At 39.6% G+C, this 27,120-nt stretch overlaps 1 protein-coding gene across 1 annotated transcript in view; it reads left to right on the forward strand.

The window, feature by feature from the left end:
• dhx30 (DEAH (Asp-Glu-Ala-His) box helicase 30) overlaps positions 1-27,120 on the forward strand; it is an 86,700-nt gene that overhangs the window by 18,606 nt on the left and 40,974 nt on the right. The window contains exon 5 of the mRNA XM_063057112.1: positions 23,185-23,305. Within this exon, the coding sequence (XP_062913182.1) occupies positions 23,185-23,305 (121 nt within the window). The remainder of the gene's footprint in view (positions 1-23,184; positions 23,306-27,120) is intronic.

Consider the following 27,120-nt stretch of genomic DNA (forward strand, 5'->3'; position numbering starts at 1 on the left):
AACAATTACAGCACAGAAACGGGCCATCTCTGCCCTTCTAGTCTGTGCCGAACGCTACTCTCACCTAGTCCCAGCGACCTGCACTCAGCCCATAACCCTCCATTCCTCTCCTGTCCATATACCTATCCAATTTTTCTTTAAGTGATAATATCGAACCTGCCCCTACCACTTCTAGTGGAAGTTCATTCAACACTTACTTCAAGCTCCCCTGGTAATTGACTTATCACTGTATCATCGATATTCCGGTCGTGATTAATTCCACCCTCCCCCCCCCGAACAGAATCGCCAAAAACGATTTGCAGGAAAAAAAATCGGCAGGTACACGCGTGCGCACTGGTGCCCGCGCAAGGCTTCATGGTCATTGTAGTCTTTCTCTGGGTAAACACAACATATTTGACTGCTACTCTTGTCTGTTGGCAACCCTACCCCCCCCCACCCCCACCCCGGTCGGCTGGTCCGCAAGAATATTGTCAATATTAACCGGTCCGCAGTGCAAAAAAGGTTGGGGACCCCTGATCTAGACTGAAAAGGTACAAGGATATGTAAACTAATAGATTAGTTGATATATATAGGTAAAATTACCACAAAAGTGATGGGCAATGACCTCTCTATTGAGAGGAATCTAACAACACAGCCTTGGTATTCTATAGGATTTGCAGTGCTGCGTCCTACACTGTCAACATCCTGAGTTCTTGGTCCACTATTGACCAAGAGCTCAGCTGGAACAGCCACATAAATAGTGTGGCTCAAAGAGTGAATGGAGGGCTGGGTGGCCTGCAGTGGGTTACTGAGTTCCTTACATCCCAAAGCCTCACCACTACTTGCAAGGTACATGTCGTGAGTGTTATTGAGAACTGACAACTTGTCTGGATGAGTGTAGATCCATATCATTGGGACAAAATGGGTGTCTTGCTTAGCACCCCATCAACCACACTAGATATTTTATCTACACTGACATACAATGGCTGCAGTGTGTGCCAGCTGTAAAATGTCCTGCGGTTACTTTCCTAGTTTTTTCCAACAGTGCTCATGTTCCCTGTCACCAAGAAGGACAACTTAACAGAAGACCATCACCTGTAGGTTCCTGCCAAAGACGCATGCCATCCTAACGAGAAAGTATGTTGGCATTTCTCATTGTTGCTGGATCGAAGTCCTGCACACTATTCAATAGCACTGCTGGCAAATACCTTAACTAGAAGGACAGTAGTGGTTCAAGCATTGAGCTCAATAACACCTTTTTGGGGGAAGTTGTGGGTAAGCAACAATTGTTGGTCTTGCTACATGATAAAGAATGAATTAAAAGAAAAACAGCCAAGTACAATAATAGAAGTAAGATCACACTTTTATTTCAGTCCTTTCTTGACTTTAGTACACAGCAGTTATTTTATAGAATGCAGTGTTACGTACCCTGTAATGGGTTGAAAAGGACCAGCAGAAATGGACACACCTGCAGTCTGAGTCTTCTGTTATAAACACTATTTTATGAGTAACTACGAGATAAAGTAATATAAAACAAGATAAGGCAAACAGGTTAGCAGAGCACAGTATATGCATATATAAGTGAGTAAATAAAGTTCCCAAACAGTGGCCACACATTTTAATTCCACATCCCATTCCCATTCTGACATGTTTATCCATGGCCTCCTCTAAAGATGAAGCCACACTCAGGTTGGAGGAACAACACCTTATATTCCATCTGGGTAGCCTTCTCTAACTTCTGCTAATGCCTCACCTCCCCCTTGTACCCCATCCGTGATTTATTTTTATACACACATTCTTTCTCTCACTCTCCTTCTTCTCCCTCCGTCCCTCTGACTATACCCCTTGCCCATCCTCTGGGTTCCCCTCCCTTGTCTTTCTCCCTGGGTCTCCTGTACCATGATCCTCTCATATCCCCTTTGCCAATCACCTATCCAGCTCTTGGCTCCATCCCTCCCCCTCCTGTCTTCTCCTATCATTTTGGATCTCCCCCTTGCCCTCCCACTTTCAAATCTCTTACTAGCTCTTCCTTCAGTTAGTCCTGACGAAGGGTCTCAGCTGAAACGTCGACCGTACCTCTTCCTAGAGATGCTGCCTGGCCTGCTGCGTTCACCAGCAACTTTGATGTGTGTTGCTTGAATTTCCAGCATCTGCAGATTTCCTGTTGTTTCCCAAACTTCTCCCAGCTCAGGTGATAAATGATACAGTCTTACAATGGTATAGGTATGAAATCAGTTCAGTTCTGGATATTGAATTGAGTAGAGTGGGGAGAGAAAGATGTTTTGTCCTCCCAGTGCCGATGCCGTTGAATCTTCCACGTCGTCCTCCTACCTCCCAAAACTTATTAAAGTTACCGACTGTGACCACACAAAAGAGAATGTTGTTTTCACGTGGTAAAGCTATCAACCCAGGCGAGGGTTAAACACACCGATAGCTTTCCACCGGTCACCCCTTTGTCCACGCTGTGAGCAAAAACCCCACCTTTGTCATGGGCACACAAAGCTCAACCAGTGTCAATGTCTTCTGTGTCTCTGGTGTGTCTGATTACAAAGCCAGCGGACCTTGTATATATTCCACAACTGAACACCAGCTGTCCATCATATAGCTTTGACTTGCCATTTCCAAGGCAACTCACAGGCTTTCTGTTGCTCTCTCTCACACACGCTCTCCGCTCTCTCTCCCCCTTTTTAAAGGAACAGTCCATATTTAATAATCCTTCAGATCTTGTCACAGTAGTAACTTGAAATGCAAAGAACGTCAATTAATACATTTGGTGGCAGCAGTGGGTGACCAGCCACAAGAAGTTGCATTCCTTTTTGCGCAAGAGGACTGGCCTTCAGTCTCGGGGTAGTAAGCTGGGGGCAAGAGAGGAAGAGGATGCATCATCGGAGGCATCGAAACAGGAGCAACCCAAGACCAGCATCAGAAGAGGTGACCCTTCCTCAAAACTTCCCGCTTCTGACCCAGACCTGGTTACATTATTCAAAGACTTTCTTTCTGCCCAAGGGAGGCTGGACGAGACCCTGAGAGAGGAGCTTTGAGGTCTGTGGAACACCATTCAAACCAGTCATTTAGAGCTAGCTGTGGAGCTACTTTTCTCAACTTAGTTCACAATTACCACAATTAGGGTCTAAGGCAATGCAGAGCATTAGAGCTGGAAACAATATTTTAAGATGGCCATGGAAGTTGATTCTGAGTGGCCTGAATCTTCCATGTTATGGCGATGTGACTTTTTTCCCCTCTCTATTTGGGATGGGAATATTGAAAAACTTTTCAAGCTTGGTCTGAAATTGCATATTTATCTGAAGCAGCAGATATAAACCATGGACTGGTGTGCTATTCATCATACATACTACCGCCTATCCTTTCTCTTTGTGGATAGTAAATCTGACTTTGAAATCATAGTAGTCATAGTCATACTTTACTGATCCCGAGGGAAATTGGTTTTTGTTATAGTTGCACCATAGATAATTAAATAGTAATAAAACCATAAATAATTAAATAGTAATATGTAAATTATACCAGGAAATAAGTCCAGGACCAGCCTATTGGCTCAGGATGTCTGACCCTCCAAGGGAGGAGTTGTAAGCATTTTTTACATACAACACAGTACAAGCCACTTGGCCCATGATGTTGTGCCAACCTTTTAACATATTCTTGAGATCAATTTCACCATTCCCTCTTATATGGCCCTCTATTTTTCTGTCATTTATGTGCCCACCAAAGAGCATCTTAAATGCCCTTAATGTACGTACCTCTATCACCACCCTGGCAGGTTGCTTCATGAACTTACCACTCTGTTTTAACATCTGGTAAGATGGTGGCATGCTTGGTCACAGAGGCCTCTCTGGGTCCAAATAAAGGTGTAATTTTTCATCCTTTATGTCTTTTTTATGATTGCAAGACACTGCTGGATATTAAGAGCATCAAGTGCTGCAGGTATTGCCCATTAATGATTTGCTCGATAGTGATAGAGCTGGACTTGTTGCGTACTGTGTTGCCGACTATATCCACCCAAAGAGGAAGACGCCAGAGGCGATGCATGCTCCAATAAACTGTGCAAGTAATTGTCTTGGGTGTTTTTCTTGTGATTGCAGTGTTGATCTGCCTCTCTACCAGGGGACTTTAGGTTCAGACCAAGGGAATAATTGTCAAACACAGTTCACTTAAAATTACATACTGTTTATTAGCAAGCTTGCGTCGTTCAATTGATGTTCAGAGTGAACCCTGAGCACTGCTTGTGAAACATTCATTATCACATAGTACTCTGATCATTGCCAGACATCCTTGATTGAAGGCATCCGTTAGTCTTGCGAGACCATGGATCTGCGCCTGGAAAGTCTTCACTCTCCAGGGCGCAAGCCTGGGCAAGGTTGTATGGAAGACCAGCAGTTGCCCATGCTGCAAGTCTCCCCTCTCCATGACACCAATGTTGTCCAAGAGAAGGGCATTAGGACCCATACAGCTTGGCATACTAATCCTTGATTAGTGGTTACACAAAGCAGCTGTCTTAAGCAACAAGCACACCTTTGTCCCTTGGTTATCTTGCAGCATTATTCTCACAGTGTGACTAGTCAAGCGGCAAACAAGTCAGTCAGGTTTTAACCCTTTTTATCTGTATATAATTCCTCAGCAAGACCCTGTTGGACATTGGTAGTATCGAATCCTGAAAGTCTAGTTCATGGGTTCACAGTGACTTGATAGTGGGGGAGCTGCGTGGTCCACACAGTCATTCTGTGGACCAGGCCTTTATGCCGTGAGTTTGGATGTTGCAGCTGCCTGAGGAAGGAGATGCCCGAGGCGGTGCGGCGCAGCTGGGTTGGGAACTGGCCCCTCCCATCACTGCTGCCCTCCAGAGTTCACTCAGTAGAAGACAAGCTGAATTATGTTTGCTGCCGCACTAGTGCGTGATGAAGAACTACTGCGTGCTTGTTCATGCAGTAACGTGGCTCCAGGACAACACCCCATGCACCATCAATCTTTAGGCCGTGATACTCAGACTTGGGCTATATTATTTATTTATTGTGACTGTATGTTTTACTGCTATGGTAATGATATGCGCCTTGTGCTGTGTGTGACTTGGGACTGTGTTTTGCAGCTTGGCTCTGGAGGACAGCTGTTTAGTTTGGCTGTATTCATGTGTATGTTAAATGACATTTAAACTTGTGCTTGTATACCTCTATCAAGTAACCTCTCTTCCTTCTTTGCTCCAAAGAGAAAAGCCCTAGCTTGCTCAACCTACCTTCATAAGATATGCATTCTAGTCCAGTCAGCATTCTGTAAATCTCCTCTGCACCCTCTCTAAAGCTTCAGCGTCCTTCCTATATTGAGGACACCGGAGCCAAAATCAATATTCTAAGTGTGGTCTAATCAGGGTTTTATAGAGCTGCAACATTACTACTTGGCTCTTGAACTCAATCCCCTGACTAATGAAGGCCAACATAGCAACCTTCTTAACAACCGTATCAATTGCACACGTGTACTCCACATTGCTAAGAATCCTGCAATTAATCTTGTATTCTACCTTCAACTTCAACCAGCAAATTTATGGATGACACCGAGACCTGGGGTGTAGTGGACAGCGAGGCAGTCTATTAGGTCTGGACCAGCTGGAAAAATGGCAGATGGAATTTAATGTAGACAAGTGCGAGGTGTTGCACTTTGGTGGGACTAACCAGGGTAGGTCTTACACAGGACACTGAGGAATGCTGTAGAGCAAAGGGATCTGGGAATTCAGGTCCATAATTTGTTGAAAGTAGAGTCACAGGTAGGTAGAGTCGTAAAGAAAACTTTTGGCACATTGGGGTACAGGAGACGGGATGTTATATTGAAGTTAATGATGACTAATTTGGAGTATTGTGTGCAGTTTTGGTCACCTTCCTAAGGGAAAGATGTAAAAGATGGAAAGATGGTTGAAAGAGTACAGAGAAAACTTACAAGGATGTTGCCTGGACTGGAGAACCTGAGTTATAACGAAAGATTGAATAGGTTAGACTTCATTCCTTGGAACATAGAGATTGAGAGCAGATTTGATAGGGATGCACAAAATTATGAGGGGTGTAGATAGGGCAAATGCAAACAGGCGTTTTCCACTGAGGTTGGGCAGGTCTGCAAATTAAGGTCATGGGTTAAGGATGAAAGGTAAAAAGTTTAAGGGGAACATAAGGGGAAACTTTTTTAGTCAGAGTCGTGAGAGTGTTGAATGAGCTGCCGTAACAATATGATTGTGTCATCAGAGCTGCTGCCATGATTTCATTTTCATTTTAAAATCTTTTTTATTGATCATTAGAAATCAACAAAAATACATTAAGATAATCAAGTCAATATGTCAATATGTACAATAAAGAATTAAATTAGCAAATAGCTGATTAACAAAGCCAAGCAATATATCAATAATAATAAGAAAAAATAGTGTTAAGAATTTTTTTGGAAGGAAAAAAAGAACCCCTACTAACTAAGGAAAAAAACCCACTAACTAAAGAAAACTGAAAAAAAACCCCATTGGGAGCACAACCCCGGAGCTATATGCCATACAAGCTTCCATAAGAGAAAAACATCAATCTGCCAATTCAAATCCATTTAAACAAAAATCGGAAGGAAACCATATTGATTAACTCAAATCAGATGATAATAGCGGGTAAATGAACCCCACCTTTTCTCGAAATCAAATGGAGGATCAAAAGTTTGACTTCTGATTTTCTCCAAACTAAGATATAGCATCACCTGAGAGAACCATTGTATCAAAGTAGGAGCAGAAACATCTTTCCATTTCAACAAAATAGCCCTTCTGGCCAATAAATGTAACAAATGCAATTACATGTTGGTTTGATAGAGAAATACCATGAATATATTGAGGGATTATACCAAACAAAACTGTCAATTTAAAAACGCAAACAACAGGAATTTGCAGATGCTGGAAATTCAAGCAACACACATAAAAGTTGCTGGTGAACGCAGCAGGCCAGGCAGCATCTCTAGGAAGAGGTGCAGTCGGCGTTTCAGGCCGAGACCCTTCGTTCTGAAACGTCGACTGCACCTCTTCCTAGAGATGCTGCCTGGCCTGCTGCGTTCACCAGCAACTTTTATGTGTGTTGCTAAAACTGTCAATTTATTAGGTTGTAAATTAATTTTTAAAACTTGAGAAATTGTAGAAAAAATAGATTTCCAAAAATGTTTCAATACAGAACACGACCAAAACATATGTGTTAATGTAGCTGTTTTACATCTATCACACTGACTATCAACATTAGGAAACATTTTAGACAGTTTCTCCTTTGTCAAATAATAACAATGTACATTTTTAAATTGAATTAAAGAGTGACTGGCACAGATCGAAGAAAAATTAATCAACTTCAAAATCCGCAACCAATCCTCTGTTATCAAGGTCATGTTATGCTCTCTCTCCCATTCTTGCTTAATCTTAAGTGAAGGGTAATTGTGCTGTTGTAACAATAAATTATAAATTTTCCCAATAAAACCTTTCACTAAAGGGTTCATTTTTAAAGTAATTAATTGGTCAGAATCCTGTGTATATGGAAAATTACTTAAATATTCTTGTTAGAAGTGTCTGATCTGAAGATATTGCAGGAAATGTGAATACGAGAGAGAGTATTTAGTTACTAATTTTTCAAAAGACATCAATCAGCCATCTTGGAATAGATCCATGAAGGAATAAACTCCTTTATTCCTCCAAAGAGGAAAGGTAGGATCACTTAATGTAGGTTTAAATAAATAATTTCAATAAATTAAACTAAAAAGTTTAAATTTTTTAAGATTAAAAAAATTATGAAACTGGAACCAAATTCATAATGACTGCTTAATTACAGGATATAAATTTAAATTAGCAATTTTGGCCAGTTGTACAGGTAGAGAAACTCTTGATAACAAGGTTAAGTGAAACTGTTTCACAGCTTTCAATTCCAAATCAGCCCAAGGTGGTCGTTCATTTTTATCAGCCCAATATAACCAAAAACACATATAACATATATTAACAGCCCAATAATACATTCTTAAATTAGGCAGAGCAAGACCTCCATCTTCATTTAATTTTTGTAAAAGATATTTACTAATTCTTGGTCTTTTATTATTCCAAACAAAAGATGAAATAATAGAGTCAACCTGATCAAAATGCTTCTTAGTTTTAAAAAAAGGATATTTTGAAATACGTATAAAAATTTTGGTAGAATCATCATTTTAACTGCACGAATTTGGCTGGCTAACGAAAGTGTAAGTGGATTCCATCTACAAAATAATTGCTTCATAAAATCTACTGAAGGAACCAAATTAGCTTGATAAAGGTCTTTATGATTTTTAGTAATAATAATACCTAAATATTTAAAAGAGTCCATAACTCTAAAAAGGTTTAATTTATATCCCGAAAACTTACTGAACTCGTTTAATAGTTTCAATAAACTAGGAATGGATTCTTCAGGATTCAAAATATAAACTGAAGGATCATCAGCATAAAGGGAGATCTTATGAATAGTCCCATTTATGGAAATTCCATGGATATCTTCAGCTTCACGAAGTGCAATGGCCAAGGGTTCCAGCACCAAATTAAATAACAAGGAACTTCACGGACATCCTTGTCTTGTGCCCTGCGAAAGCCGAGAAAAAGGAGATCTGCAATTATTGGTAATAACAGTAGCAATAGGGCTTTTATATATCATTCTGATCCGCTTATTAAAATTAATACCAAAGCCGAATTTCTCTAAAACGTTAAATAAGTATTTCCATTCAACTCTGTCAAATGCCTTTTCAGCATCAAAAGAGACAACACATTGGGGAGTCTTAGAAAAGGATGAATATATAACATTTAACAGTCTCTGAACATTAGAGAAGGAATGACGGCCCTTTATAAAACCTGTTTGGTCCTGAAAGATAATTTTAGTTAGAATATTCTCCAGCCAATTAGCCATTATTTTTCTTTCTTTTTAAATCTTTTTATTGAATTAGTACACAAAAGGTAAACCATGTAGAAACTAATATGCTGCTGCGATATAAATTTACAAGAGATATTAATACACAAAAAAATGGTACAAACAGTGCAGTTTAGATATAAAATAACAAGGTAATATAATAGTATACTAATTTTCCATACATATCAATAAAGAGAAGAAAAAACCCAAAAAAAACCTCCAAAAAAACCCACCGTGCAACTAATCTGAAAAGCAAAGCAAAGCAATGGGCTAACTAGGTATCAAGTAGACTTAAACAACTTAAAACAATCACGTCCTCAAACCCGACCTCCATTAAAAACAGTTAAAAAGCAAGAAGGGAATGTAAATATGGGCAAAGAGGAAAAAAAAAAATTAAATTACTTTAAATGAAAATGTTGAATAAAAGATCTCCAGGTATGTTCAAATTTAACTGAAGTATCATAAAGATTACTTCTGATTTTCTCCAAATTTAAACATAGTATCGTCTGAGAAAACCAAAAGAACGTAGTTGGGGCATTAATCTCCTTCCAATGTTGTAAAATACGTCTTTTCGCCATTAAAGTAAGAAATGCAATCATTCTACGGGCTGAAGGGGAAAGATTACTGGAAATTTTAGGTAGTCCAAAGATAGCAGTAATAGGATGGGGAGAAATATCTGTATTCAATACCTTTGAGATAATATTAAAAATGTCTTTCCAAAAAGTTTCCAGAGTAGGACAGGACCAAAACATATGAGTTAAGGAAGCTATCTCCCCATGACATCTGTCACAAAGAGGGTTAATATGAGAATAAAAACGAGCTAATTTATCTTTGGACATATGTGCTCTATGAACAACTTTAAATTGAATTAGGGAATGTTTGGAACAGAGAGAGGAAGTATTGACTAATTGTAAAATATGCGCCCAGTCATCCGCCAAAATAGTAAAGCCCAATTCCTTTTCCCAATCTGACCTAATCTTATCAAATGGAGCTTTCCTAAGTTTCATGATAGTATTATAAATAATAGCCGTTACACCTTTCTGACATGGGTTAAGGTTAATTATAGTATCTAAAATATATGTAGGAGGTAACGTCAGAAAGGAAGAGAGTATAGTACTTAGGAAATTTCTAATTTGGAGGTATCTAAAAAAATGTATTCTTGGTAAATTATATTTGTTAGATAATTGTTCAAAAGACATAAGGGAGCCATCTAAAAATAAATCCAAAAACCGTGATATACCCTTAGTCTTCCAAATTTGAAAGGCACGGTCCGTAGAAGAGGGGGGAAAGAATATGTTACCTAAAATAGGAATTGCAAGCCCAAATTGGTTAAGATCGAAAATTTTTCGGAATTGAAACCAAATACGTAAGGTATATTTTACTATCGGGTTACAAACCTGTTTATGGCATTTCAAATCGAAAGGAAGAGAAGAACCTAAAATGGAGCCAAGTGCATAACCTTGAGCAGATTGTAATTCCAATACTACCCATTTAGGAATGGATAATGTATCTTGGTCAAGTAACCAAAATTTCATGTGTCGAATATTAATTGCCCAATAATAGAATCTAAAATTAGGTAATGCCAAACCTCCATCTCATTTAGCTTTCTGTAGATGTATTCTACCCAGTCTCGGGTTTTTATTTTGCCAAATAAATGAAGAAATTTTAGAGTCAACTTTGTCAAGAAAGGATTTTGGAACAAAAATCAGTAATGCCTGAAATACATATAAAAATTTTGGCAGAATAAACATCTTAACAGCATTAATACGACCAATCAAAGTTAAATAAAGTGGAGACCATTTAAATGAAAGTTGTGTAATGTGATCAATTAAGGGTAGGAAATTAGTCTTAAATAAATCCTTATGTTTACAGGTAATTTTAATCCCAAGATATGAAAAATGATTATTAACCAATTTAAACAGGAGGTTCTGATATAAGGGAACTTGCTTATTAATCGGGAAAAGTTCACTGTTACTGAGATTTAATTTATAACCTGAAAAAAGACTAAATTGTGCTAATAAATCTAAAGCTGCAGGAATAGATTTTTGAGGATTAGAAATATGTAAAAGTAAGTCATCAGCATAAAGTGATACCTTATGAGACTTCAAACCACGAGTTATACCAATAATATTTGGAGATTCTCGAATAGCAATTGTAAGAGGTTCTAATGCAATATCAAATAATAAAGGACTAAGAGGACAACCTTGTCTGGTACCTCGAAAAAGAGGGGAAAAAGGTGAATTTAAAGAGTTAGTATGAACTGAGGCCATAGGAGAATGATATAACAATTTGATCCAGGATATAAATTTCGGGCTGAAGTTAAACATTTCGAGCACCTTAGATAAGTAAGGCCATTCGACTCTGTCGAAGGTTTTTTCAGCGTCTAGGGAAATGACGCATTCAGGATCATTTTGTGACGGGGTATAGACAATGTTAAACAGTGTACGAATATTATAAAAAGAGTAACGACTTTTAATAAAACCCGTTTGGTCTTCCGAGATAATATAAGGAAGTGCTCTACTGGAAGAGACTTCCGGTAGACCTCATGGAGCGAAGTCGTGTTCTTGACTCGCTCCATTACCTCTGAGCTTTATCCTATGATCAGCTACATTTAAGCTAACTTTTAAGGCACCGACTTTTACAATGCCTTGCAGCGGATTGCTATTATATATTTGGATGTTTTTAAGGTCCGCTATGTCTAAGAACGAGAAAGACGGCAAATCTCTGGTTAGACCGAAAGTTACCGACCCCCCTCCGATTGAACCAGTGGTAACTATGCAAGCTGTGTCGGATCTGATTCGTGCAGAAATTTCAACTAAACCGCAGAAAATTATCGATGAAATTGATAAAATGAAAACATCTATCACGGAACATCAGACTGCTATATCTAATCTCCAAGTATCCACGCAACAAAGTGAACTCAAGATGGGGAAAATTGAAGAAACTATTACTGTAATGAAGAAAAAACTTGACTTTCTGACCTTTAAAAATTCTGACTTAGAATGCAGAATGCGACGACAGAACATTTGAAGTATTGGTATTCGTGAAGCTGCTGAATCTGATGACCCTATAAAGTTTTTCTCTCAACTTTTAAAAGATTCATTTCCCACCTTATTTCCTGATCAACCACCACTATTGGATGGGGCTCACAGAGTCCCATTATATTCCCCTAAGTCAGATAAACCTCGGCATGTTATTTTACGATTTCATTATTTTCAAGACAAGGAGAAGCTGCTTCGCTTTGCTCGACCTAAAGGTTACATTGATTTCTTGGATCTTTGCTTTCGATTGGTGGAAGATTTTAGTAAACAGGTTCGTGATCAACGTGTCCGTTACAGATCTGTGATGTCGTAATTCTACAAGATGGATTTAAAACCAGTGTTGCTTTATCTTGCACGTTTGAGGATTCGATTGTCCGATGGGGCTTCCCGTTTTTTTGACTCTCCATTGGATGCCCAGAGTTACCTGGATCAACTCTTGCCTTCAACATCTTAATCGCACTATTAAATCATCTTTGTTTGATCTCAGGCAGTTAATCTGTTGGGTTTAATTTTTTTTTTTGCTTTATATGAGGGCAGAAAAGTTTTGCCAAACTTTTTTTTTTAACTGCGTCATTCCTTTCTTCTTCCCTGGGGATTCTGGGTGGCAATTCCCACAGCATCATTTTACGTACATCCCTGGAGGCCTTAAACTTTGTAGTTTTCAAACGTACTTTTTGTAGTTTTCTTGGCTAGTCTATGCTAATATTTCATTTTCTTGTTTAATTATATGGTCTGTTGTAGGTTAACGGTTTTCTTTATATGTACCTGTTTTTTCTTTGTATTATATCGTTTTTGTTTTAATCAGTGTACTTTTTTTTATTCCTTTACTGTTTTATAACTTTAACTGATCTTTTTATATATACACTTTTTTTTTAGTGAGCGTCTATCGGAAGTCATGGGGGTAGTTCTAGTGCTCGCTTCTTTCTGGCTGGTCTATCTTAGATTTAGCTTTGGGGTGTTACGTACCCCGTAACTGGGTTGCCAAACCAGCAGAAATGGATCACTCAGTTGGAGTCTGGATTACTAGAACCAAGAAAGTTCCATTAAAGAAACAAGCAACACAGTAATCGAAAGGATAATAAATGCAACAGTTCAGCAATGATAACCACACATGTGCACAGAACCAAGACAACAGCATCAATCAAGCTCTATCGCGGTCTAGGGGCAAATGACCAAATTTCAAAGTGGCTCAAAGTTCAGTCCAGTTTAGTAGTTCAGTTCGCAGTAATCGTTGCCATGGCGATGGACAACGTGGGGGGAGAGAGAGGGGGAACAGGAACAACTGATCATTCAGACATGGCTTCACTCACAGACCGGCGATATGGCTCACAAGCAGCTTTTGGGCGGGTCCTTGGTGATGTCACCTGAGGTCACTGACTGTGACCCCTCCTCCAGATGCAGTCGATCCTCTGCAGTGAACCCGGCACCCAGGCAAGGGCGGACACACACCGGGTTCCCGCTGATCGTACCTTTCCACCCTGGCCGTTGTCTGATACTTCTCACCGACTCGTGAGAGGCGTACCGCTTCCAGGGTCTCGTTACCTCGGGTGTCGTGTGTGTCCTGCCTTAGCGAACCGGTCCCTTTTTATCCCCCTGCTGGGGTATCGCCTGTCCATCACTTCAAACAGTTCAAGGTTCAAAGGGGGGAGCCGCTCCAGACAGCTCTCTCTCCCCCGTCCCTTCATTACACATCTCCAGACGCTGCTCCATTGTTCCTTATCTCTCCTTCCCCTGAGGGCAGGTGGCAGACCACTTGCTGATGTCACTGATGCTAACCCAGGCCAGCAAACATCTTAATTTTATGTGTATTCTCGTCACACTTCCCCCCTTTAAGGATTTTTACCGGGAGGTAAAAATTACAAACATGAATACATTATTTGATACATACACAAATATACATCTTTATCAGCTATTTGGCTAACACAGCGAGTTTGAAGCTGTCAACACCTTGACAAACAGTCATCATATTTTCTGTTCCTTTTACACGTGTTATTAATAATCCCTTAGACCAGGCTCCAACTCAGCGAACTTCATAGTGGCCAAAAACACTGATGAATTGCGACCAATGTACCCTCTCATTTGGTTTTGTCCCGGACCACAATAACAAGGGTCGTCCCATTCCGACTCAGTTTTCTCTCACAAGGGCTTAGTAGGAGGGGGACGGGTATTGACCGCAGAGTTATTGCAAAACTTCCTGCAGTACCCCACCATCTCCAAGAGCCTTCTGAGGGCCCTCTTGTCTGTCAGGGTTGGGAGGTCAGCGATAGCCTGCACTGTAACTTGCATCGCTGCCAGCTGCCCCTGTGTCACCACAATTCCCAGGTAAGTGACCCTCGTGTGGCCGAATTCATTTTTTTCAAGGTTCACTATCAAGCTGGCTTCAGACAGCTGTATTAAATTGCCAATACACACCTCTGTGTTCATCAGCCCTTTAGTCACTGAATTACTCATTATATATCGGTGTTCTTTACTAGGCTGCCCTATTGTAACAGACATCACCCAACGTCCCAGTTCTTTGCATTTCCTCGGGACAATCAAACACACGGGTGCGAGTCGTTTAATTACTTCTTCTAAAGATTCGCTTTGTTCGGGGATTAAGGGAGAGACTTTATCAGTAGACCTGGCCAAAACAATAGCCTTCTCCCATCTGATCGATCCCATACTAATCTTTTCAAAATGTTTTTTTCCTCTTATCAGGGGGCCCCTAGCTTCATTGATTTCCACGCTAACACCGACTAGGTTTGTTAGCATATCAAAACCCGATGACCGTCTCAGTTCGCGTCGGTCATGATCAATAACATTCTTCCCCCTGGGCAGCCGGTAAATCTCTTTCATGATTCCACCAACTGTTTCCTTCAGCACCGCAAAATGTCCACCGGGGGGTACCTCGTGGGCCATGTTAAAAACCTCATCCCCATAACTCTTTTGCACCACCCCCCATTCCTCATCTGCGGGGACTGTACTTGATTTCCCTTTTTTCCTTAGCACTTCCTTCTCCACACAATAGTTTACTAGTTCCCTTGTTAAAGCTGTGTCAGAGAGAGCTGTCTCTGCCACAACCATCAGCCCCTCGTCTCGCTCCTGCGTCTGCACAAATTCTTTCCTGGCTACTGCTACGTCCGTCCCAGCTCCCTCACTACCTCTTGTCTCACTACACCCCGTCTCATACAAGGTTGGCAGAAACGTTTCAGCTAAATTCACTATCGCGGGCCCGTGATGAACCTGTGAGTCCATGGGCGGGGCCTCAATGCTGGCAGGCTGACCTGTCAATCTCACGACTGGGAACACGATTTCTCCGGCGATGTCATTACCGAGCAAGACTTCCACGCCTTTCATCGGTAATTCGGACCTCACCCCGATCGTGACTAGTCCAGAGACCAGGTTGCTTTGTAAGTGTATCTGGTGCAAAGGGACTGACTCTGTCCCTTCTCCAACACCTTTGACCTCTACCTCCCCAGTCTGGGTCTCTGAGCTAAACTCTAATACACTCTTCAGTATTAGTGACTGACACGCTCCCGTGTCTCTCCAGATCCGCACTGGAACTGGTTTTAACCCCTCCTTCACTGACACCAGTCCGGCCGAGATAAACCTCTCGCGCCCTTCCTGGACTTTTTCAGACCTGTCCTTCCCTAGCGGTTCGCTTAACAGCTCGATACAGCCATTCAAAATTTCCGCTTTTCCTTTCCCCGTCTCCTTCCTTGGGGCAAAGCACCTGGACGCAAAGTGTCCGACTTTCCCACAATTATAACAGACGACCCCAGGAGACTTCCTACCAGACTGCTCCCGGTCTACCTTATCCTTTTCACTAGTCCCCGGCTTACTTTCTGACTTTTCCGGCGGACTCTCCCCGCCGTCCTGACTACCCTTCTGGTAGCCTTTACTGGGGGCAAACTTCGTTTTATGTGTCAACGTGTACTCATCCGCTAACTTAGCAGTTGCGGCTAACGTGGCTGCCTCTTTCTCATCGAGGTAGGGTCTCATACCCTCAGGGACACAACCTTTAAACTGCTCAATCAGGATCAGTTGTAGCAGTCTGTCATAATCCCCCTCTACCCCCTTCGAGGCGCACCAACGCTCACAATATGTCTGCATCTCTCGGGCAAACTCCAAATACGGGCGGTCCCACTGCTTCCTCGCATTCCGGAACCTCTGCCGGTATGCCTCCGGGACCAACTCATAAATCCTGAGGATGGCCTCTTTCACCACCTCATACCTCTGGGCATCTTCCGCGGACAAAGCTGAGTAAGCTTGTTGGGCTTTCCCTTTCAGTACACTCTGAAGTAAAACAACCCACTTATCCCTCGGCCAGTCCTGACTTATAGCCACTTTTTCGAAGTGGAGAAAGTACCGATCCACGTCGGTATCGTCAAATGGGGGAACCAGCCTAACCTCCTGGGTCGCCTGGAACCCTCCACCTTGGTTCGGCACGAGCCCCTGCTCGGCCCTTATCTTTAACTTCTCCAGCTCAAATTCCCTTTCCCTCTGTTTCCCTCTCTCTTCTCGCTCCCATTCTCCTCTCTCTCTAACTGTTTCTCTCTCTCTTTCTCTTCTCTCTCCCTTTCTAACTGCTTCTCTTCGTGTTCTAACTGCCGTACCCGGAACTCGTGCTCAAGTCTCAGTTTTTCAAGCTGCACCTGTACTGCGTCTCCAGCAGGTTTTTCAATAGACACCACCCCCAGCTCACCTTGGGGAAACACACCTTTAGATACATAGTGCTCTACAATAGCTCTGTGTATCTCCTCTCTCCTCATTGTCGACTTCACCTTAGCAAGATTCAACCGTTTGGCCACAGCTATCAATTCCGATTTCCTGGCATCCTCTAATGCCTCCAAGGTCGGCGCCTTTATAAATTCCTCAGCCTCCATTTCTGCTGTTTGTCTTTTCTTTCTTTCGGGAATTTTAACCCAATCAATTTACTCCGTCCCAAATTTAGCGTTCAAAATCCCGGACGAGAACCCCACTTATGTTACGTACCCCGTAACTGGGTTGCCAAACCAGCAGAAATGGATCACTCAGTTGGAGTCTGGATTACTAGAACCAAGAAAGTTCCATTAAAGAAACAAGCAACACAGTAATCGAAAGGATAATAAATGCAACAGTTCAGCAATGATAACCACACATGCGCACAGAACCAAGACAACAGCATCAATCAAGCTCTATCGCGGTCTAGGGGCAAATGACCAAATTTCAAAGTGACTCAAAGTTCAGTCCAGTTTAGTAGTTCAGTTCGCAGTAATTGTTGCCATGGCGATGGACAACGTGGGGGGAGAGAGAGGGGGAACAGGAACAACTGATCATTCAGACACGGCTTCACTCACAGACTGGCGATATGGCTCACAAGCAGCTTTTGGGCGGGTCCTTGGTGATGTCACCTGAGGTCACCGACTGTGACCCCTCCTCCAGATGCGGTCGATCCTCTGCAGTGAACCCGGCACCCAGGCAAGGACGGACACACACCGGGTTCCCGCTGATCGTACCTTTCCACCCTGGCCGTTGTCTGGTACTTCTCACCGACTCGTGAGAGGCGTACCGCTTCCAGGGTCTCGTTACCTCGGGTGTCGTGTGTGTCCTGCCTTAGCGAACCGGTCCCTTTTTATCCCCCTGCTGGGGTATCGCCTGTCCATCACTTCGAACGGTTCAAGGTTCAAAGGGGGGAGCCGCTCCAGACAGCTCTCTCTCCCCCGTCCCTTCATTACACATCTCCAGACGCTGCTCCATTGTTCCTTATCTCTCCTTCCCCTGAGGGCAGGTGGCAGACCACTTGCTGATGTCACTGATGCTAACCCAGGCCAGCAAACATCTTAATTTTATGTGTATTCTCGTCACAGGGGTTACGGGGTGGGGGTGGGGGGGCTTCACTTTTTAGTTTTTCTTTCTTCTTGGGCTACTTATATTACCGAAGTATTGGTCGCGTTCTCTTTCCCGTTATCTCTTGTTTTTTCTGTTCCCTTTCTGAGTTCATGGGTCGAACCTATTGTCAATCCTCCTTTATTTGAGGGTTGACTTTAGGAATTATGGAGTCTACTATTAATTTTGTCTCTTGGAATACTAACGGTCTTAATCATCCAATAAAAAGGAAAAAAATCTTTAAAGTATTCCGGAGACTTAAAGCACATATTCTATTTTTACAAGAGACCCATGTGCGGAGGGGGGACAGATTACGTTTTTTTAAGTTCTGGAAGGATCAACACTTCCATTCGAATTCCAACGCCAAAATTCGAGGAGTTTCTATTTTTATAGATCCCTCAATCACTTTTGTACAACACGATATTATTTCTGATCCGAATGGTAGATTTCTATTGGTTAGTGGTTTACTCTTTAATAAAAAGGTAGTTTTGGTTAACGTCTATGCTCCTAACCTGGACTGTCCGGAATTTTATAAATCATTATTTAATTTGTTCCCGAATTTGAATGAGTTTTCACTAATCTGGGGCGGAGCTCTTAATACTTGTTTATCCCCATTATTGGACCGTTCGGCTCCTTTACGGATTCTACCCAATAAATCTGCAACCTTGATTAATTCATTTCTTTCAGATTCCGGGTCAACGGACATTTAGCGTTTTTTGCATCCTCAGGAAAAAGATTTTTCTTTTTTTTCACATGTTCATCATTCCTATTCAAGAATTGATTATTTTCTTATTGACTCTCGTCTTATTTCTTCAGTGGTTAAATGTGAATATAACTCTATAACCATTTTGGATCATGCTCCACTTAAGCTTTCTATTAAAATATTGGCCAATACACAAAATAATAGACAGTGGTGTTTTAACTCGCTGTTGCTTCAGGACTCTGATTTTGTTAACTTTATGAATGAACAGATTGATCTCTTTTTTACAATCAACTGTACAGAGGATATATCCATGAACACCCTTTGGGATACTTTTAAAGCTTATATTCGTGGTCAGATCATCTCCTATTCTGCTGCTTTGAGGAAAAGGTTGAAGGAGGAGGAGCTGGTTATTGTGGTCAAGATTAAGGAAATTGATAAGAAATATGCTGCAGCTCCCTCTGAGAAGCTGTATAAACAAAGAACTGAACTTCAAATGGAACACAGTTTATTACTTTCGTCCTCTATTGCAAATCAATTAATGAAAACGAAGCGAATTTTATATACATAGTGATAAAGTTGGTAAACTGTTGGCTAACCAGTTGAAGACTAACTATACTATATTTCAAATTAATCAGATTTATAATCAAAAAGATCAACTGATATCTGATCAAGCTGAGATTAATCAATCCTTTTTTGACTTTTATTCCTCCTTATATCAATCAGAGTTTCCACGAGACTCTAAACATATGTATGACTTTTTAGATAACCTAGATTTCCCTAAGATTTCACACGATATATCTTTTATGTTAGACACTTCCTTTACCACTGATGAGATTAAGAATGTTATTTTTTCTATGAACCCTGGGAAAGCTCCTGGTCCTGATGGGTTTACCACGGAATGTTATAAATTTTTTGCATCCTCATTAATCCCTTGGTTATTCAGGGTTCTGGAGGCCTCATTAAAACTTGGTAAACTTTCCGAATCCTTTTATTGAGCACCGATCTCTTTAATATTAAGGAAGGATAAAGACCTTGCTCAATGTGCATCTTATAGACCAATATCTTTATTAAATGTTGACTCTAAAATTTTTTCTAAGTTATTAGTAAACAGATTAGAAAAAGCCATTATTTTTGAAAGAATTTTTGCATCCCCATTTAATAATGAAATAGGTCTATATGAAGCACAGTCAGTAGTCAGTTAAAGAATCTTTAAGCATTTCCAGCATATATGGAGAAAGCAATTTTTCAAATTTTTTATAAAATCCTACAGAATAACCATCTAGTCCAGGAGCTTTACCAGACTGCATTGAAAAAATAACTTACTGAATTTCATTTTCAGTAATAGGAGCATCAAAAGTTTGTTGATCTTCAACAGAAATTCGAGAAAAATCGATCTTTTGTAAAAAGGCATTCATTTTAGAAGAATCAACTGGAAACTGAGATTTATAAAGTTCAATGTAAAAGTCTTGAAAAATTTTATTAATGTCTTCAAAATTACATGCTGTACTACTGTCTGCCTTATGAATTTTAAAAATTTGTCTTTTGGCTCTAGCTTCTTTTAATTGAGATGCTAATAGCTTATTATTTTTATCTCCAAACACATGAAATTGACGTTTCAATTTAAGCAAATTTCTTTCAATAGGATAAGTTAATAATAATTTATATTGTGATTGGAGTTCAACCCTTTGTTTGAATAAATCAATATTAGGAGAGATTGCATAAATATTATCCAAGTCTTTAATTTGTTTTGAAATCTTATCTAACTCTGCTTTTGGCTGTTTCTTAAGCTTAGCTAAATAGCAGCTTATCTGACCATGCAAATATGCTTTAAATGTATCCCATATAATCACTTTTGACACATCTCCCGCATTATTAAAAAGAAAGAAATCTTTTATCTGAGTCTCAATAAATTTGACAAAGTCCGAACTTTGTAATAAATTTTCTGGAAACGCCAAGGCAAATTTGCAATAATGACATCATTCAATTCCAAAGCTAAGCTTAAAGGTGCATGATCTGAGAAAACGATAGCATCGTATTCACATTTCTGGACTTTGGACAGAGGTCGGAGATCGGCTATAAAATAATTGATTCTCGAATATTTTTTGTGTACATGTGGAAAAAAAAAGCATGATCTCTGTCATTAGGATGTAAATGTCTCCAAACTTCAACCAGGTCATAATCAATTAAAAAAGAGTTAATAAGTGATGCAGAACAACTCGGAAGCCGCTGATTGGGTGAACTCTTGTCAATCAAAGGATTTAAACAACAGTTGAAATCACTACCCATTAACAACATATATTCATTTAAATCCGGCAATAAAGCAAATACATTTTTAAAAAAAGAAAGATCATCTACATTAGGTCCATATAAATTAACCAGGACAATTTTTCTATTACAAATTGTTCCTTTAACAATTTAAAAATCTACCATTAATATCTGACACAATGTCTTCTTGGATAAATAAAATATTAGGTTTTATTAAAATAGATACTCCCTTTGTTTTATTTTAACAAATAGCGTGAAATTGAAGGCCCTTCCACATTTAAAAAAATCTATTTTGATTGCCTGTTTTGATATGCGTTTCTTGAACAAAAATTATTTTTGGAATTGATTAATGATTTTAAAAGTCTTCTTTTGCCTAATAGGATGATTCCAACCGCATACATTCCAATTTATAACGTTCATCTGTTTAGCTAGCATAAAAAAATTTTATTTTATTTAACACATAAATACACGCATACCAGCGCAGGCTAAACAAAACTAGCGGTGATAAGTATAACCATATAGAAAACATACATGCTCCGGAACTCCGTAATGGGAAAAAATACAATAAAGAAAACTATAATTAATCTTATAACTCAAAACTAACCCCAGTCCTCCCACCACCCTGAAAGACCCGAAATTCGGCAAAAGAAAAAAGCTGAAATGTGTTCCCACAGAAGTAAAAAAAAAGAGAGACTCTGCGAGCTGCCCATTTTATAATGATGATTTTAAAAGCTTTCCTTGATTCCTCCCCCCAGTAACAAAAAAAAACAGACGGCCCTAAAATAGGAAAGCCCTACAGAGGAAAAAAAATTGTTTATACTTAATCCTTAAAAATGAGATGGGGAATGCAGAAACAATCTCCAAAAACACCAAAACAATAAAATTAAACAAAGAGAAGAATGCTTATGTAACCTCTAACAAAGAAAAATCAGTGCCGTTTTCCACTTAACTTGCACGCCCAATGAAAAACTTTTTAGGGAAAAAAAACTAAATATCTATCTACTAAGCACTCCCAAATATGTATATATAAGAAAAAGTCCTTATGAACTATGAAAACTATTAATTAATGAAAAAAAAGGAGGATAGAAACAAATAATCAAACCGGTTAACAATCTGTCCACTGTATTGATTCGCTCAGTAAACCAAACAGATATTAGAAAAATCATTCATCAGTCACATCAAAAAGTTCACATCTTCTTTAAATGATCAGAGGACATCTTAAGCAAATCAAAAATCTTCAAAGCTTGTTTTCTTTCTGAAATAACAATTATTCAGCAGACCTAAAACCATTCAAACCTCGGCTGCAACCGAAATAGAGTTAACATAGTCCAATGCCACTTTGGGGTCCTGAAAAACATGTGGAGTCGAGTCTTTGGGAAATAACTTTCATCGGGCTGGATAGCTAAGTGATGGGAATAATCCCTTATCATAGGCTATCTTCATGGTTGGAGCAAATTTAAACCGCAGGTCCATAACTTCCCGTGGATAATCTTCATAAAAACGAATCTTCGAACCCTTGAATTTAAAAACTCTGTGTTTCCTTGCATATTTCATGATTTGGTCTTTAACTTTGAAATGAAGAAAGCAGACCAAAACTGACCTTGGTTTATTCGGATCCTGAGATTTTGAAGTGAAAATTCTATGCGCTCTTTCAATATCGGGAGGTTGAGGTAAAATATCCAGAAACAGAGATTGAAACAAATTAGCAAAATAGTCCAATAAATCCCCACTCTCAGATCCTTCCCTCAGTCCAACAATTCGAATATTATTCCGAAGAGATCTTGCTTCCAAATCGATAATCTTATGTTAAGACTTTTCTAAGTGGGCTGAAGTATCCGCTATCTGACGCTTCATCTCTTTAAGATCAGAATTCAAGGAAATAATATTTTCCTGAACAAATTGAAAACTCTCTCGTAACAACTTCATCTCAGAAGAGGTAGCATCAAGTTTTACCGTGTTGTTTTCTATTTTCCCGTCGAGAACCATCAGTGAATGTCCTAAACGCTCAGCCCAAATAGGCATATCCTCTGATTTTCCTTTCAAAGTTTTCCCCTTTCCATTGCTGGATTCAGGAAGCTGCTTTCCGCTTCTTAAAGCTTGTGACATAATAACAACTATTCCCCTCTAAGACCGACAAATAGAAGTTAAAAATTCAAAGTTTAAACTGGGGAAAAGGAAGAATTAATCGCAGCCACACAAAATGTCTGTCACTCCATTGGGCAGTAGGTGGAGTCTTCATGATTTCGAAAAGTAAACATTTTGCCATCATTGTACGGTTTTGCTCTAGAATACAATGAATGTTTGAATGAATTGTGTACGTAAACTATTCATAGCACTGCAGAAGTGGCATGTGATCGTGTGCTTCTTCCCTGGTGCATGCCATTTATGTGGGTCAGGGTTGAAACTGATTTTGTACTTCATATTTTGACAGAGCATTACAGGGTACCATGACTGATCACTCCAGTGCAATGATAGCTCTCACCCAGTTCCCTGAGCCAAAGAACCTCTTGTCCAAGGTTATACAGATAGCAACTACCTCCTCGTCTGTCACAGTAAGTAAAATAGAAAATCATGGAGATAGTTTGAACCTTGTCTTATTGAAAAAAAGAGGGTATAAAGTATGTTAAGTCTGTTCATATCTCAAGGGGTTGTGTAAAGCAGAAGAGATTACAGATTTAAAGATTACTTTGTTTATCACATGTATATCAAAACATAGTGAAATATTTCATTTGCTTCAATGGCCAACACCATCTGAATATGTGCTGGGGTAGCCTGCAAGTGTCTCCATGCTTCCAGTGCCAATATAATATGCCCAAAACTTATTATCCATAACCTATGCATCTTTGGAATGTGGGAGGAAGCGCGCATGTTCATGGGGAGAACATACAAACTCCTTACAGTGAGAATTGAACTCCACTTGCTGATCACTAGCGATGTAATAGTATTCGCTAACTGCAATGCTAGTGTGCTGCCCATATGTTGGACTTTAATGTTGTTGGTAATGGGTCAGGATTTAGTAAACAGACTACCTAGTTGCGCAGAGTTCAATGAAGGGTAGATATCTCATCATCTGTAGAAGAGGATTAAGTGGTTGGGGTGTATCCTTAATGGAGAAATGCACAGATCTTTGATTGCCAGCTACCTGCTAATATTCTCCACTGAATTCTAGTTACACAGACACTCCTTATCTTCAAGAATACCAATGTGATCTGATTCTCCAGCTAAGTGTTCATATGGCTATTGATTTACATCTTTCCTCTTCCCTTATCCCACTGTTGCTCGGAAACTTGTCCGAGTTTTTGGAGCTCTTTTTGTGAAAAAATTCCTCTTCCCCCATTACTCTTCCTGAAACACATTCCTAAAGACTCGACTCTCTTGACTGGGGTTTCAGTTTTGCTACTTCCAATCCAACTGTTACAAAGTGCAGTTATTTATTTCAAAGAAATCCCTCTTCATTGTTAGGGCAATATTCCTCCTGTGTTGGTGCCAGTTATTCTGGTATTAAACTGCAACGATGGAGACAGTATTCAGGACTTTGAAATGGGCATTACCTCTTCTATATCAGGAGGAGAGGTCATTAACAATTGATAAGGATTGAATTCCCATGAAGAACTTCACATAATACACAGTTTAGTCTCCCATTTGGGGAATGGCCACTTTGCAGCGATAGTAATCAGCTCACCAGCCCACTTACCCAGCAGATATTAAACCCTATATGAGGCGATATGTTGCTTTATGTTTGGTTTCATTGCTGATATATAAAAGAATACATTTATATGATGCTCTGTTTATTTATTTTATTTGTTGCCATTCCATTGAACCTTAACATACTGTTATTTAGTCTATCTCAGTTCTTAGTTTTGAGATGAAAGACCAGAAAAAAGGAAAAATTACATTTAGTGTTAAACCATAAAGACAGTTCTATTCCTACTATAGTGGTGCTAGAAAGTTTGTGAATCCTGTAGAATTTTCTCTATTTCTGAATAAATATTACCTAAAATGTGATTAGATCTTCACTTATCCTAAAACTAGATAAAGAGAACCCAGTTAAATAAATAACACAAAAAACATTATACTTGTTCATTTATTGTTGAGAAAAATGATCCAATATTACTTGTATTGTTTGGAAAAGGTATGTGAACTTTTGCTTTCAGTAACTGGTGTGACCCCCTTGTACAGCAATAACTTCAACCAAACATTTCCGTTAACTGTTGATCAGCCCTGCACTCAGCTTGGAGAAATTTGAGGCCATTCCTTCTTACAAAATTGCTTCAACTCTGGAATGTTGCCGGGCTTCCTTGCATGAATTAATTGCATCAGGTCCTTCCATAAGGATTAAGATCAGGACTTTGACTCGGCCAGTGCAAAGCACGAATTTTCTGTTTTTTTAAACCATTCTATTGTTGATTTACTCTTGTCTTTCAGATCATTGTCTTTTTGCATTATTCAATTTCTCTTAAGCTTCAGGTGTCGCACTGCTACCCTGCCATTCTTCTGTAAAATGTCTTGATACAATTTTGAATTTATTGTTCCCTCAACAATTGCAAGCTGTCCAGGCCCTGAGGCAGCAAAGCAGCCCCAAACCATGATGCTCCTTCCACCATACTTCACAGTTGGGATGAGGTTTTGGTGTTGGTCTGCAGTGCCCTTTTCCCTCCAAACATAGCATTGTGTGCATTTCTGCAAAAAGTTCAAATTTTGTCTCATCTGTTCACAAAACATTGTCTCAGAAGCGTTGTGGAACATCCAGGTGGTCTTTTGCAAACCTGAGATGTGCAGTGATTGGGTTTTTTTGGAGAGCAGTGGTTTCCTCTGTGGTGTCCTTCCATGAACACCATTCTTGTTTAGTGTTTTTATTATAGTGGGCACATAAACAGAGACCTTAGCAAGTTCTAGAGATTTCTGCAGGTCTTTTGTTGTTACCCTTGGGTTCTTTTTCATCTCCTTTAGCATTGCACATTGTGCTCTTGGTGTGATCTTTGCAGGATACCCACTCCTAGGGAGGGTAGCAACAGTACTGAGTTTCCTCCATTTGTAGATAATGCCTCTTACTGTGGACTGATGAACCTTCCGGTATTTAGAAATGCTTTTGTTGCCTTTTCCAGCTTCATGCATCTCTACAATTTTTCTTCTAAGATTGTTTGAAGCATGGTGCTCGTAAACAAATCTTTCTTGAGAATAGCAGCTCTGTGAGTAACCTGCCTTTGTGTGTCTTTTTTTAACAGGGCAGGGCACCTTTCCAGCCCACACCTCCAATCTCATCTCATTGATTGGAACACGTGACTCCAAATAGCTTTTGTAGAAGGCATTACCCCAGAAGCTCACATACTTTTTCCAACAAATACATGTAATATTGGATCATTTTTCTTAATAAATAAATGAACAGGTATAATGTTTTTGTGTTATTTATTTAATTGGATTCTCTTTATCTAGTTTTATTCCTTGTGTAAAGATCTGATCACATTTTGGGTCATATTTATACAGAAATAGAGAAAATTTTGTAGGGTTCACAAACTTTCTAGCACTACTGTATGTTATTTAACCGCTTCTTACTCAATTATCAGACATGCTGCAAAAACTGATATTGTCTGCATAGACTTCTATCTCATTTATAAATATAATGCATTTAATCTTACAGTAATAATTTGCTTTTGTATAGTGTGTTCATCATATCATAGCTCCTGAATGTGTTTTTAAGAGAATTATACAGTGAAATTCAACAATGAAGCCCTTTTTTCCATTTGTGATGTTGCCAGAGTAAGCATGTATTTGAGTCAAGAGACAAATAGCACAGAAACATACCCTTAAGCCAATCGAGTCTGTGCCTTTCACCAATTTAAACTAATTCTACATTGATCCCATTTGTTTTATTCTCCACACATTCCCATTAACTCCCAGGTTTCTATCACTCACCTCTGCATTAGAGGCAATTTATGACAGCCAGTTAACTTGCCAACTACGCTGCTTTTGGAATGTGTGACAAAACTATGGCTTCACGAGATAATCCACATAGAATGTGGCCTTTGATTCACTAAATTCTGGCAGCTGCTCATGGAATAAATAATTGTTTCACTCTAATCCTTGGTTTTTCCCTGTAGTTTGGAAAATTATTTTCCCATGTGTGTTTATCCAGTTTCCTTTTGAAAGCTTGCTTGTTCTTGTTTTCAGTGTCCTTAATGGCAACGTGTATTAAATCGTAATGACATCATGTTTATTCTAATGAAATGGGCCCCACACCCTCTGATTTATGCTCTTCGTTTTAATTGTGTATCCCCCAGTCCTTGAATATTCCACTGTTTCCTGCCAGAGTGTGAAATAGAAGAAGAGAGAAAGGGGAGGGAAATCATTTTTTTTACAGGAAGGAGAA

This window comes from Mobula hypostoma, chromosome 1 (genome assembly GCF_963921235.1).
Source record: "Mobula hypostoma chromosome 1, sMobHyp1.1, whole genome shotgun sequence".
NCBI classification, from domain to species: domain Eukaryota; kingdom Metazoa; phylum Chordata; class Chondrichthyes; order Myliobatiformes; family Myliobatidae; genus Mobula; species Mobula hypostoma.